The 14,672-nt window shown below is 34.4% G+C and overlaps 2 protein-coding genes across 2 annotated transcripts; one reads left to right on the plus strand and one right to left on the minus strand.

Annotated features, from left to right (window-relative positions):
• Positions 1–1,013: 1,013 nt before the first annotated feature.
• Positions 1,014–5,086, plus strand: ankrd2 (ankyrin repeat domain 2 (stretch responsive muscle)). Its single transcript, XM_051125240.1, has 9 exons — positions 1,014–1,139; positions 1,248–1,355; positions 2,717–2,863; positions 3,690–3,794; positions 4,158–4,256; positions 4,346–4,444; positions 4,530–4,628; positions 4,712–4,810; positions 4,881–5,086. The coding sequence occupies exons 1-9, from the start codon at positions 1,071–1,073 to the stop codon at positions 4,977–4,979; spliced, it is 924 nt and encodes a 307-aa protein (XP_050981197.1). The 5' UTR covers positions 1,014–1,070; the 3' UTR covers positions 4,980–5,086.
• Positions 5,087–7,872: 2,786 nt separating this feature from the next.
• morn4 (MORN repeat containing 4) lies at positions 7,873–14,403 on the minus strand. Its single transcript, XM_051125244.1, has 5 exons — positions 14,246–14,403; positions 13,767–13,845; positions 12,049–12,163; positions 11,823–11,932; positions 7,873–8,936 (listed from the first exon to the last, which is right to left on the minus strand). The coding sequence occupies exons 2-5, from the start codon at positions 13,831–13,833 to the stop codon at positions 8,788–8,790; spliced, it is 441 nt and encodes a 146-aa protein (XP_050981201.1). The 5' UTR covers positions 13,834–13,845; positions 14,246–14,403; the 3' UTR covers positions 7,873–8,787.
• Between the last annotated feature and the right edge of the window lie 269 nt (positions 14,404–14,672).

Below are 14,672 nucleotides of genomic sequence, written 5' to 3' on the forward strand. Positions count from 1 at the left end.
TGGGTAAAACTACAATTTATTTTACTGTGTGAAACAAAAATAGCATCACTTTTAAACTATTATTGCCATATTTTAAAATTTTGCCACAACAAAAAAAAGTTGCATCAAATTTAGTTTAATTGATTATTATGTAGTTTTAGCTGTAAATCTCACAAAACAAACACTGCTACTGCTTAAAAAAGTAATATGTAATTGAAAAATACATTGTTTTTAAAACAGTTGACCTACTAAATTCTGTGAACTTAGCAGAATTGTTACTTATAGTTATTTTTAAACAAATATTACATGAATACATGTTGTCAGTTTCAGTCATTTTCCTATTTTATTTAACAATTTAAAAAAGCTAGTGGTGACTCATAGCATTTAATGACTGGTCAGTTGAAGGACTTGAACAACCCAAACAATTTGGAGTAGGCTATTTACTCTTGTCACATGTTCCACATGATTGCTTGCTATTGCTTAATGCTTGGTACAGTTTGTTTTGTTTTAATTTGTCAAATTATGATGGTTTTATTGAAAATGCCATCTTGATCTCACCTTCACAACCATGTGCTTTTGTTTTTCCTTCAGACACAAACTACCCTGTATATCTCTCAAACGCTTCATCATAATTAGACATTTGTGTGCATTCTTGCTCACATACACCTAACAGGATGTTCCTGAATGCCGTTCAGCGATTGGCCATTGTGTGTTAACAGGCGTTCTTTGCAACTAGAAGGCATTTACGAGGTATCACTTGACACTAATGAAACACTTTTAAATAACAATCTCCAAAACAGGGTGTTTATTAGGCCATGATTCTTGTAAAAATGGACTCCCACTGTGTGACATAGGGCAGGCCTGTTAAGGTTGACGGCACCGGCATGAACCGTGAGCTCATGGTCGCGTGTTTGTGTGCGATCCAGCTCCTGTCCACAGCTGTCACACAGGGCCTGACGTGGCTTTACATTCCTGCTGTAAGCTATAAGACTGGTTCAGATCTCAGTCTGGCAGGTCTGCTGTTAATTGTGAAAGTCTGCGACTTGCAAATACTCTGGGTTAACTTCTTTTATCTATTTCATTTTGTCGCAATGGACGAGAACATCCTGTGGGCGACGGCTGTGGTTGATAGAAGAGCAGCCTTTGATAAACGACAGGAGGTAAAGGATTTTCAAGAAAGTCTTTAAATATATATACATTTATATATTTTAATTTTCTGTGTTTTTTAATGTGCATTAAGAGAAAGGTTTTTTTGTCTTTTTCTTTAGAAACGTCGAGCTCGGGCACAAAAGTTGGGGATTTTGATTGTGGATGCATCTTCTGTGGTGGTAGAAGGAGGGAATGAATCTGTTAATCAAAGTGTTGCAAACATTCAGGTGAGTGAACAATCAGAGGACAGATCAAAATATGGACTTTTAATGAAAAGAGTATGAGAGAAACTAGATACTCAAAGCATAACAGAACTTGGAGCAACCTCTGAACATTCTCCTAATGGGCATTAAGCCAAATGAGAAAGGAATATCAGAAAAAAAATGACTTTAAATTTTAAAAAATGCAGAAAATCAAGAAAAAACATTATTGTTACTATTTAACTAATCAAAATGTCTGAGAATGTAAATTTATACTCCATAAAAAGGGAGCATTTCCTTAACTCAACACATAGGCTTTGCATGTTTACAAGCCCAGAGCTTCTGCCAGTAGTGATGTGCTCCATTAGTAAGATGACTATGAAATGACAGGCATGCAGTGTGATTTCACAAGTACAGTTCATGCTGCATCTCTGTGAAACAGCGTATTAATTTTGCTTTGATTCCTAAACATTTAGCATGAAACAGGCCATTGGTTGAAAATGTAATTGTAGCTGTAAATAGTAAATCCTTCACTCATGAATAAAGGTTCTAAAAATATTACAATTTTTGCCATAGAAAAAAAAAAAAAATTTTGGTTCCGCAAAGAACCTTTCAGTGAAAAGTTCTTAAAAGAACCATTTTCTTGTAGTGTGAGGAACATTTTAAATATTTGAATAACTTGTTTCCACTATAAAAAGAATCTTTTGTAGAATGGAAAGGTTTCTTGGATGTTAAAAGTTCCTCATGGAACCATGTATGCTAACAAATAACCTTCATTTTGTAGTGTCCCTACAGTCTTCTTGTAGTAACAAACAGTCATGACATAACTATACCGTTACACTCTTAAAAATAAAGGTGCTTTAAAAGGTTCTTCAAAAGCAATGCTTTTTGTAATCTGAAGAACCTTCTTTCAACACAAAGATACTTTTGTGAAACAGCAAGGTTCTTCAGATGTTAAAGGTTATTTATGGAACTATTTAGACAAAAAGGTTCTTCTATGGCATCGTGAAGCACCTTTATTTTTAAGAGTGTATGTTACTCATTTTTAATAACTAACACCTAAGGAGGAAGTAACTGTACATGCTGTAAAAATGAAGTGTGAAACACTTCACACTTCATTTTGAACTGGTGGAAGATTAACAAGCTTATGCTTGTTAATCTTCCACTAGTGCACATACACAAAATGCTGTATTGGTAATATTACTGACCAATATCAGAATTGGCATCTCATATCAGTTTTATACTCAGCATTTTATACGAGTAAGAAATTAAAAAGACGATTTTCACAATCATTTGAATTTAAAAAGTATGAACCAATTTTATTGTAAAAAGTTTTCATCATGTACTTTATGCACAAAGACTGAATCAGAAGTGAATTCTTCATGCAGGCAGAAGAGCGAGTAAGAAAGATCTCCTCTGATCTGAGGCGTGAGATTGTTGATCTAGGTGGTGCAGAGAACATTATTGAGCTGCGTACAAAGAAGAATATCAAGAACAAGACTGCGGCTTCCAAACACCTAATGGATATTCCTGTGGTGAGGGAAATCCATCTGCTTTTCTTGTCTTTATTAACATTATGTGACTTTGAATATTGCATATATTCTAAGTCTTATACTACAGTTAAAGTCAAAAGTTTACATACACCTTGTAGAATATGCAAAATACGAGAGATCATACAAAATGCATGTTATTTTTTATTTAGTACTGACATGAATAAGTTATTTTACATAAAAGATGTTTGCATAAAGTCCACAAAAGAAAATAATTCCCGTTCAGAAGTTTACATACGCTTGATTCTTAATGCTGTGTTGTTACCTGAATGATCCATAGCTGTGTTTTTTTGTTTAGTGATAGTTGTTCATGAGTCCCTTGTTTGTCCTGAACAGTTAAACTGCCATCTGTTCCTCTGAGAATCTTTCAGGTCCCACAAATTCTTCTGTTTTTCATTGTTGGAAAGGGTTAAAATACACAAAAATGCTGAAAAGCCAAAGAATTGTGGGACCTGAAAGATTTTTCTGAAGAACAGCAGACCGTTTAACTGTTCAGGGCAAACAAGGGACTCTTAAACAACTATCACTAAACAAAAAAATAAAAATAAAAAACAGCTGTGGATCATTCAGGTAACAACACAGTAAGATTCAAGCATATGTCAACTTTTTAATGGGTTCATTTTTTATAAATGTAACTATTATTTCCTCTTGTACATATTCAGGTCAGTACATGCATTTTGTATGATCCCTTTTATTTTGTTAAAATATTTAACATTTTTGCAAGGTGTATGTAAACTTTTGACATCAACTGTATATTATAGGTCTTTTTCCCTTTGATTAAGCATCAAAATTAATCTCTGGTGTTTTTCAGGGACCTGTGGAACCGGATGAGTTTTTAAAAGCAGCGGCTCATGGAAAGATGGAAGTAGTTGAGAAATTTCTGGAAGATGGAGGAGATCCAAACACCTGTGATGAGGTGCAGTATATACAGCCTCAAATGTTCTGTCCAATGTTGTTTTAGTATCAAGATATTATTATAGTTTTTTTTTTTTTTAAATATATTTTGAATTTTTTATTTTGGTATTTTTTAATTTAAATATTTTTGCTTTTCTTTTTTTTTTTTCTTTTTTTTTTAGATATTTTAGTACATTAACTGAAAATAAGAAATGTTTCTTTAGCAACTAGCTGAAATAAAATATGTTTTTTAATATTTTATTACATTTTATTTTAGTTAATGTTTATTTCAAGTAAAAATTTGTTATGGTATTAATTTTAGCTGACTAATAACTCTGATTCTCTCCCTCTGTGACTCAGCTGCTCATACAACTGTTTGTCTTAGTTCAGGAAAACCGCACTGCATCGGGCTGCTTTGGAAAATCATGCTAAAATAGTGGAAAAATTACTGGACAAAGGAGCTGATATCAACTTTAAAGACAGGGTGAGATCAATAGAAGTGTTTGTAAAGTTAATTAGTTGTTGAAATTATGTTGCGATTGCTTTGATTTGCTTTTTTTGTCCTAAGTTTAGCTGGACTGCAGGGCTGTACATTGGGCTTGCAGAGGTGGTAGTCTCTCAGCACTGAAAGTCCTTCAAGACAGGGGAGCTAACATCAATGCTAGAGATAAAGTAATGATTGTTTTTATTAGAAGCAAAAATACTGAAAAGTATGTAAAAAATAAGATGCCTCAAAAATCTTATTCTCTTCATGCAGCTGCTTAGTTCACCTTTGCATGTGGCCACACGGACAGGTCACAGCGACGTGGTCCAACATCTTCTAACCAGTGGAATCAATATTAATGCCAAAGACTGGGTAACATAAATAATTCATGTTCTGAACATGTAGATTATAATTCAATTTAAATATTTTAAGAAGCTTTCCTTTCTCTTTTAAAGGAAGGAGACACGGCTCTGCATGATGCTGTCAGATTAAATCGATATAAGATTGTCAAACTCCTTATACTGGCAGGAGCCGATATGCAGATCAAGAATGTTGTAAGTACTACAGATCATACTGGACGAGGAAAAATATATGGATATATAAACACTTCATTGTTTGTTTCAGGAGGGTGTTACGGCCACTAAACAGGTGAAGCAATGGCAGTTTGACACTAAGGAGACACTGGAGAAACTGGAACAGATGAGAGAGGTTGGTCTGGCCTGACACATGGAGATGCATTGGATTCATTAGAGGCTCTGTGAACAGGTGCATGGCTAGAGAACAACCCCACCTCTATCTGAGTAACTATTTACTTTCTGTGTTAGTTAGTGGTGAAAGGTGCCTGTCCTCGCCAATTCATCACTAGACTGGATGAATGAGGGCTTAAAAGACAGTTTTATTAATCTACGTAAAATGAGGCTTGTATTTAGAATTGTTTTTATTTAAAAGGTATTGTAATAGCGTAATCAGAAATTGTTTCTTGAGGAAAACATTTCAGGATTTCTCTCTATATATTGGACTTCTATGGTGCCCGCAGATTTGGACTTCCAAAATGCAGTTTAAATGCAGCTTCAAAGGGTCTAACCTCAAATGCTTGTGTTGTCTAGCTCTGCGATGTGCATGCGCAGTCTGTGTAATCTGGGTCAATAAAGTTAGGGTAGTTTGACAAACTCCCATCTCATTTTCTCCTCCAACTTCAAAATCATCTTACATCGCTGTTTTACCTTTTTTTGTAAAGGCCGTTTGATCTTCTTTGCATGTTCACTTTCTAAACACTGGTGCGGTACTTCTGCAGCGAAGTAGGATGATTTTGAAGAACTGTATTGACCCAGATTACACAGACTACGCATGCACATCGTAGAGCTAGAAAAGATGAGCATTTGAGGTTAAAAAGTGTATAAAATGTACATTTTTTAAGCCCTTTGAAGCTGCATTTAAACAGCATTTTGGAAGTTCAAACTTGTGGGCACCATAGAAGTCCAATATATGGAGATAATTCCTGAAATGTTTTCCTTAAAAACGATTTCTTTACGACTGAAGAAAGACAGACATGGACATCTTGGATGACAAGGAACTTTCTTTGTTTGTTTCTTTTTTGTCTTTTCTTTTTTCTTTCTTTCTTTCTTTCTTTCTTTCTTTCTTTCTTTCAAACGTTTACTTACTTTTGAATGGTAGTGTATCACTTTTCCACAAAAATATTAAGCAGCTAAAAAAAAAAAAAATCAATATTGATAATTAATTTAGTCAGCTTTGCAACACAAGAATAAATTACATTTAAAAATATAGTAAAATAAAAAACAGATATTTTCAATTGTAATAATAGTTCACATTATTACAGTTTTTAGTGTATTTTGATTAAACGCAGCCTTGGTGAGCGTGAGAGACTTTAATTACATTAAAAAATCTGAATTACTTTTGACAGATGTGACCCTGGACCACAAAACCAGCCATTAGGGTCAATATTTTTTTTAATTGAAAAAATCAAAAAAATCAAAATATTGAGAAAATCACCTTTAAAGTTGTCCAAATTAAGCTCTTAGTAATGCACATTACTCATCAAAAATTAAGTTTTGATACATTTACAGTAGGAATTTTACAAAATATCTTCATGAAACATGGTCTTTACTTAATTTCCTAATGATTTTTTGCATAAAAGAAAAATCTATAATTTTGACCCATACAATGTATTTTTGGCTATTGCTACAAATATACCCCAGCGACTTAAGACTGGTTTTGTGGTCCAGGGTCACAAATACTATAAAAAAAAAAATCATGTAACATATTCTAAATATTTACATTTACAAATTTAAAATATTGTGAACATTTTTGTGTGCTGTTGTGCTTTTTATTATAATAACATCAATACTTAATGTGGCTGCTTATATTTCTGCATTACTCAGGTGAACCTGTAACTTATGATAGTGTTTTGTTTTCTTTTTTAAATGGTTGATATTGGCTCTAAGAAAATATTTAGTATTTACATTAGCATTTTGACTAGTAGTTTTTCTAGCTCTGTCTTTCTGAAATGAAATTGCATGCACAAAATTTTATTTATTTTTTTTTAAACATTTAACATGCTATAGTTTTTACTGTAGCAGTATAAGCTCATTGCTGTGCATAGTTTCCTGATGCATCAGATGACAAGGCTTTGGGTAGAGGAAACTGATATGCCCGTGTGTGAGACATATGTCATCTGTGCTTATTATGTAATGGCAATCTGGCAGCCCGAAAGCAAACATTTGCCCCGACATATGAATCTTTATGAATCAACAATCCAGCTTTTCTTTTTGTAGTCATTCCGTGTGTGTTTTGCTGCTGCATTAGAGATGTAATCCATGACCTGGCTCATCCAGTTCACAAACTGATCTCTTGGCCGGCTGTCATGGAGGGTTTTCCTGTGTGTCACTGGCAGTCGTGCTGATAGAAACATCACACGGTGTGCCTGTGAATCACTTGTTTAAAGCACCCAGTTGTTCTATGATTAGAAAGCTTTTAGTCACACACTGCAGTGGTTTCATTTAGCGGTTGGAGCTCTGGATAAGTGTTTTGTGCCATTCTCTGCCCAGTTAATATTCTGTTAACTGATTCTTGAGACAAGAGTGACAGGCTTACATGTGTTCAGATATTAATGGTTATGTGTAATAAACTTTCTGTTTGTCAAAGAATCCTAAAAAGTCATTATTTTCACAAAAATATTAGCAGCTGTTTTCAGCTTAATAATAAATGATTTTGAGCACTAAATCAGCATATTACAATGATTTCTGAAGGATCATGTGACACCAAAGACTGATATAATGATGCTAAAAATTCAGTTTTGTCTTCACAGGAATAAATAGAAGTTTAAAATATATTAAAACAGAAAACAATTCATTTAAATTGTAATAATTGGTCACAATCAGTTTTTTACTGTATTTTTGATCAAATAAATGCAGCCTAAATGCAATTCAAAAACAGACAAAATCTTACCAAACCAACTTATGAACGGTAGTATATGTCTCATATTAATGATTGTGGATTTGTGTATTTGAACCTTAGGAAAAAAAAATAAAATGTTATCATGACAGAATAAGAGCAACCAAAAAAAAAAAAAATGATGCACCAGATTTAGATCAGGTGGTGTTTTCTGACTTTTATTTCACTTTCTTTTTCATATCAGTCTTTTGATTCTCTGCTCAAATAAATAACAGTGCAAAATGCTTTTTGGTGTCAGTATATTTCAAATGATAGTGACTAAGGCTTTTGTCTGACACTGTGGATGATGGGAACAGTGAACCATTAGCAGTCAGTTTAGAAAATAAACACACATTATCAGTCATCAAACATTTGAAGTGAATGTATATCTGCCCAATACTTTTTAAACAATTTCAAACAGGTTTCTGTAATGCACAAGAAAAATACAACTAAAACAAATGCCATAATATCCTACAATGTGTTAGTATCATATGTACTCATTTTAAATTAATGAAATTAAATAAATACAATATTAAGACAGTTTGCTGAAAACAGTTCCTCACCGCTGTTGTATATCAGTAACAAAATTTTAATCCAGCAGTATTGACTTTTAATGCAGTAACTAAGGCAAATGTGCAATAAAGAAAATGTTGACTTGTAACACAAACAAACAGTACACTCAAACGTAAGTGATACAATCGCTGACTCACAAAGGCAAATTCAGTTCATTTACCAAAACGTATGTGTCCTTACTTGCCTCCGAAGGTGACTTGAGTGTTCCATGCCTCTATAACAAACATACATAATTTTGTGATGTTTTTAAGCCACAGAGGAAACCAAGGCAGAGCAACAATGTGAGAGAAATAGAGGTGTGTGGAATGGAAACGCTTTCATCCATCCCTGAGGGTCTGATGGGTCTCACATATTTTTGAGCTCCGTTGTTTGGTGAAGGCAGAGATCACCCCTGAACGCAGATCCACAGTCAGCTTTGACTTGTTTATATGTGACGCTGCAATCCGTAATGTATTGGGGGCCTGATCTGAAAGCCGCAGTTAGGGGTGCTCTCACTGAGGTCAGTTTGTCATACAGAGAGGCCGCGGGCAGTGGATGCTGAGTTCTTGGCTCTCTGCACCACAGCCTGACACTTTTCACGTTTCAGAAGCTTGTTGTTCTCAAACACTCCCTCATTCCGCGGAGCACCATGGGAACCATCTGGAAATGTCAGCAGCCCTATGAAAAAAAGACCACATTTATTCATGCTATAAATCTTCATGCATCCTAAATCCACATGAACAATAATTAAAATACAATCTTGCTTTTTTTTTTTGTTAAAAAAAATTGTCTGGGGCTTCTGGTGTCGTCTGTTTCCAATTAATTTTAGCTCCTCAAAAATAGCTTGATATTTCAAACAAATTCTTATCCACCTTTTTCTTCACCGTGGAATTGAGTCTATAGGTAAATCCTCCAGTTCATTATCTGCTATAAGGAAATAACGAGAAGAATAACAACGTGCAGTAAACTGTGAAACTGTTTGCACTACAAACCAGTGTCTTCATAATTAAGATAAAACATCAATATAATATTGTAAAACACACCAATTTTCATCAAGTAGCAAAACGAGCTGTTTTGTACAGCTAAAAATAGCTGGACGCAGATGAGACTGGAATCCAGACCCATAAAATTTACAAATGGCCACACTCACTCTTACACTCTTAAAAATAAAGGTGCTTTAAAAGGTTCTTTACAGCGATGCCATGAAAGAACCATTTTTGATTCCACAAAGAACCTTTAAGTCAAAGGTTCTTTAAAGAACCATATCTTTCTTACCTTTTTAGACGTTTTTCCTGAACGCAGAAGTCACACCTGATTCTTAACCTGAAGGATGCTTTGCAATCAAATTATTGTATAGTCCATATATAGCTGATAATCTAATGTTAAACCTATAAAAATGTTTTTAAAAAGCACATGGCTCCATAGCGCTATCACTTTGCAATGTCGCAATGACCGTCCTTTGTCAGTGCCTCACTCCTCAAAGTTTAAAGAGTGTATATGACACAAAACTGCCAACGTTTGCAACATTACAAACAGGTGGGCGCTATATGAATGGGTTCCTATGGAGACTGGAACAGAAGAGCATCCAACCTGAAGAAAGTTTTCTTAATGGCAGTGCTCATCTTTTACTCGGGGAAAAGGTCTATAATCTGAAGAACTTTCTTTACCCACAAAGGACCTTTTGTGAAACAGAAAGGTTCTTCAGATGTTAAAGGTTCTTCATTGAACCATTTAGACAAAAAGGTTCTTCTATGGCATTGCAAAGCAACTTTACTTTTAAGAGTGTACACTCTTAAAAATGAAGTTGCTTTAAAGGTTGTTCACACCGATGCCATAGAAGAACTTTTTTGGTTTCACAAAGAACCATTCAGTCAAAGGTTCCTTAAAGAACCATCTCTTTCTTACCTTTTTATGATCTGAAGAACCTTCTTTCGCCACAAAGAACCTTTTGTGAAATAAAAAGGTTCTTCAGATTTTAAAGGTACTTTATGGAACCATTTAAACAAAAAATATTCTTCTATGGCATTGCGAAGCATCTTTATTTTTAAGAGTGTACAGGAAGAAAAAGGTGGATGGTATTTAAATTTTTTATCAAATCATGGTTTGTACTGGTTTGTAGTGCCAATACTTTTACCATTTTATATTCTTCTAGTTATTTATGTCAGCTAAAGAATCAGAATTCTCACACATTCAAAAAAAAAAAAAAAAAGCTTACTTCCGCATTTCAAAACAAATTGGATATGCAAGAGTAATTTTAATTCTGATTGAATTTTTCACATGCACTAATTTTCATCAGTCGGAATGAATAATAACTGTCATTTTTGCCTTGATGATATCTTATAAAAAGAAAGCTTTTTTAGCAAATATTTAGTAAATATTTAGCCAATGACAAATTCTTAAGATGTGAGACATAAATGTATGCATGTATGTAAGACGTAAAATGTCTGTAAACTTACAGTTCATGTCACTGCGCATATGCATTAGGTATTTTTAAATATGATTTTTGAAAATAGTCAGATTCAAGCATTTACATGCTTATTTTTTTCCTGCTGATCAGTTTATTTCAGGTCTACACCACCTGTTTCAATCCGAATTTAAATCGCACAGAGCTTAATCAGGGGTGCGTTTCTTAAAGCACTGTTAGTTGTAAGTTGTAACTATGGTCTTAAGTTCCATCATTACTAATATTCATATCAAGTGAACATTCGCAAACTACATCGTAAAGTTATGTGGTTGGTACAGCTCTCAACCTATGGTTGGAAGCACATTTTCTTGTTAGTATGACATATAGACTTAAATCATGTTTTTGATGACAATTGTATGGACACTTGAGGGTGCTGTACAGGAAACGCACCCCAGGTTGACTGAGGTGTTTCCATTAAAGGGGACATCGGATGCCCATTTTCCATTCTAATTCTTAAAGGTCTTTAAGAAATTTCTTCAAAATACCTTGGTTAAAATTCCTCAACAGTCCTGTAAAACACCCTTTTAACCTTGTCAAAAACACCTCTATTCACGGAGACTGTTACGGTGCAATGTCTCTTTAAATGATAATGAGCCCCTGCTCACCCCGCCCCTCTCTTCCATTTTTGTGTGTATTCGGTGGCACGTTACCATCAAAAACAAAACTAATCCACTGCATCCTCAGTGGCTCTGATGTCGGGAGAAAATGAAGATTCTCATGTTCACTTTAAATCCAACTACAAAACACCTCCATTGCGTATGAGATGCGCAGAAAAAAATGGCGGACAGCGTACAACCGGCTGAGGGCTGAAATATGCTAATACAGCACAGTCTGTCAGGTGGGGCCTAATCAAAACGGCGTGATAATTGAGACTGTTTAGATTTTTGATGGATTAAAAAAAAAAAAAAGTAAATGGATTTTTATCATTGTAGGGTCATGGTGTCATTCATATGCAAACAAAATGTAAAAGTGAATTTTGCATCCGATGTCCCCTTTAAGGCTTTTTCAGTCCGACTGAGCCATTATTCTGAAACTAAACAGTTCATCTGGGTGCATACAGTATATACGCAGCAATTGTCAATTTAAGATGGAATATTTACCATGTCCTTCTACACGACCACTTTTGAATTCTCCTTCGAATTTCATCCCGTCAAACCTGCTGAAGATTCCGACCCCTTGGAATTTTCCCTGGGCGAATTCACCCTCATACCTGTTGATCAGAAACGGTGTTGTTTTCCACATAACTAGTCTCACTGTGTCACTGCCAACACGTTCATCTCAGTTTAAGTAGGTAAGTATTTTGAATCTGATCACATGTTCACTCACCTGGATCCGTCGGGAAAGACTAACACCCCTGATCCGTGGAACAGGCCATTCTCAAAGTGACCTTTATAACAGGTGCCATCAGCAAACTTCAGCTCGCCCTTACCGTGCCTCCGACCTGCACAGCAAAAACACTGCTTTTTAAATGAACATTGAGTTTTCATCCAACAGACTAATTCCATGGACTGCTCCCTTGTGTGTTAATGGCTCTGATAATTAGTGCTATAATTAGAATGTCATTCCTACTTGAGATCACACCTGCATGTATTACATAAGCAGTTTGGATCATTAAGCAATGCGCTACCACCACCTCAAGCCATTCTGACCACAATTCCCACAGTAATCAGAAAAACACAAGTCCTATGAACATGTTTATGCATGTTAATGTACGTAGTGGGACTGGGGCTAGTTTTGTCTCCGGTAAATACTTCTCAGGCTAGGATAATTGTAGAAGTACACAGACACAAACCTTAAAGTTTTGGCTTAAAAAAAATAGCTGAAATCGTTTTCACACTTTATGTGACCCTGGACCATAAAACTAAAGTAGCACAAGTATATTTGTAGCAATAGACAAAATACATTGTATAGGTCGATTTTTTTTATTTTTTTTAATCGATTTTTCTTTTATGCCAAAAAGCATTAGGATATTAAGTAAAGATCATGTTCCATTAAGATATTTTTGTAAATTTCCTATTGTTAATATATCAAACCTTAATTTTTGATTAGTAATATGCATTGCTAAGAACTTCATTTGGACAACTTTAAAGGCGATTTTCTCAATATTTAGATTTTTTTGCACCCTTAGATTCCAGATTTTCAAACAGTTGTATCTCGGCCAAATATTGTCCTATCCTAACAAACATACATTAATGGAAAGCTTATTTAATCAGCTTTCAGATGATGTATAAATCTCAATTTCAAAAAACGTACCCTTAAGACTGGTTTTGTGGTCCAGGGTAACATATGAGGGTAAGCTGTCATAATGTAAATCTGTGATTTCACATTTAACATTTAAACAATAAAATATTAATATTTCATCACCCACTACCCCTAAAACCACCTGTCCTCAGATCATAAATAATATATATATATTTAGATTAATATATAAGAACACATTCTGTTCTGACAGATATTAAACTCTTTTGTAAGGCTTCACAAATGTGTCCCTTTGTTAACATTTTCAGATATATAGTACAACTGAAAACAATTATGCTTATATTTTATTATATTTTTTTCAGTTATATAGTAGAACTGAAAATAATTATGCTTATATTTTATTATATATATATTTTTCAGATATATAGTAGAACTGAACACAATTATGCTTATATTATATTATATATATATATATATATATATATATATATATTCTGAAGCAATTATAGTATGTCAAATTCATTACCCAAATTAAAAAAAAAACACACTTTAGAGTAGATGTACCGAATTGTTTTTGTATCTAAAAGTGCTGATTAATCCAAATAATTCCATAATATATAATATTTTATTTTTTAACATATATAACCTATTTTTCCATTTAAACAATAAATTATGAATGAGATCAAATGGAAAATGTAGCATACAAAAATATAACTGTTTTGGCAAATGCAAATTTGAATAATAAATAAAAGTACAGCATTTAAAACACATGTGACAACCTGGCCTTTTTATCAAAAATGTCCTGAGAATTCAAATCAAAGCACAGTGATTATGAAATGTCTTGCCTTCCTTCCATTCTCCGGTATATTCTTCTCCGCTGGAATAAGTGAAGGAGCCCCTGGTTAATGTCATACCTCCACCAAGCTACAAACAAAACAAATTAATATGTGTTAGAATTAGAAGGTGTTAGAATTAACATAATATAATCAAATGATTCTAAACAGAGAGAGACCAAACCAATTCTATTTAATATATTTATGTATAATAAAATATTAAATAGGATTACCAATGCCCACACACAAACCTTAACAGTGTACTGTATAGCGCTCAGTCTAATAAAGTAGGAGCATGGTAGCTTGGTAGCTGTCTTTCACCCACCACTGTATAATTAATAGGGTAACGGGTCATTTACACTGAACACGTTAAAACATTTACGGACTGAAAGAAAGCAGCGGCAGCGGTGACGTCATTCACTCGCTCATTCACAGCCCGTCTAAAGCCGTTCGGACGCTATTTCACGGCAGCAAATGAAGGTATTGTTTACCTGTGATGTTTCTGTGCAGTCTCAAGAGCATGAAAACCCTTTTGCTTTGTCCAGCGGATCCGCAGACGGAGAATCGGGTTCTGGCTCGCCGGTGTTACGGTTCCTCTCGGTGAATCTCTCTCTCCTTGAAGATCTCGCGTTATTTTGCTGCGTGCTTCTCTCAGCGGTGGATGTGTACTGAGCGCTGATTGGCTGATCAATGGAAACAATAAGTCTTCACTAGGAATGTGATCTGTGAGTGTGATGTGTGAACTCGTTAGTGTTGTTTACTAAGGCAAGTGTCTCGATTACTACTACTCAAACTTGAGTTCTTGACTTCTTTTTTTGACCCGAAGCTAAATTACCACTTAGCAACCGTTTAGCAACAACCTGTCAACCACCCACAACGTTGAACCAATGACTAGCTTTGCAAAAAGTTTTATATTTT

This window comes from Labeo rohita, chromosome 13 (assembly GCF_022985175.1).
Source record: "Labeo rohita strain BAU-BD-2019 chromosome 13, IGBB_LRoh.1.0, whole genome shotgun sequence".
NCBI lineage: Eukaryota > Metazoa > Chordata > Actinopteri > Cypriniformes > Cyprinidae > Labeo > Labeo rohita.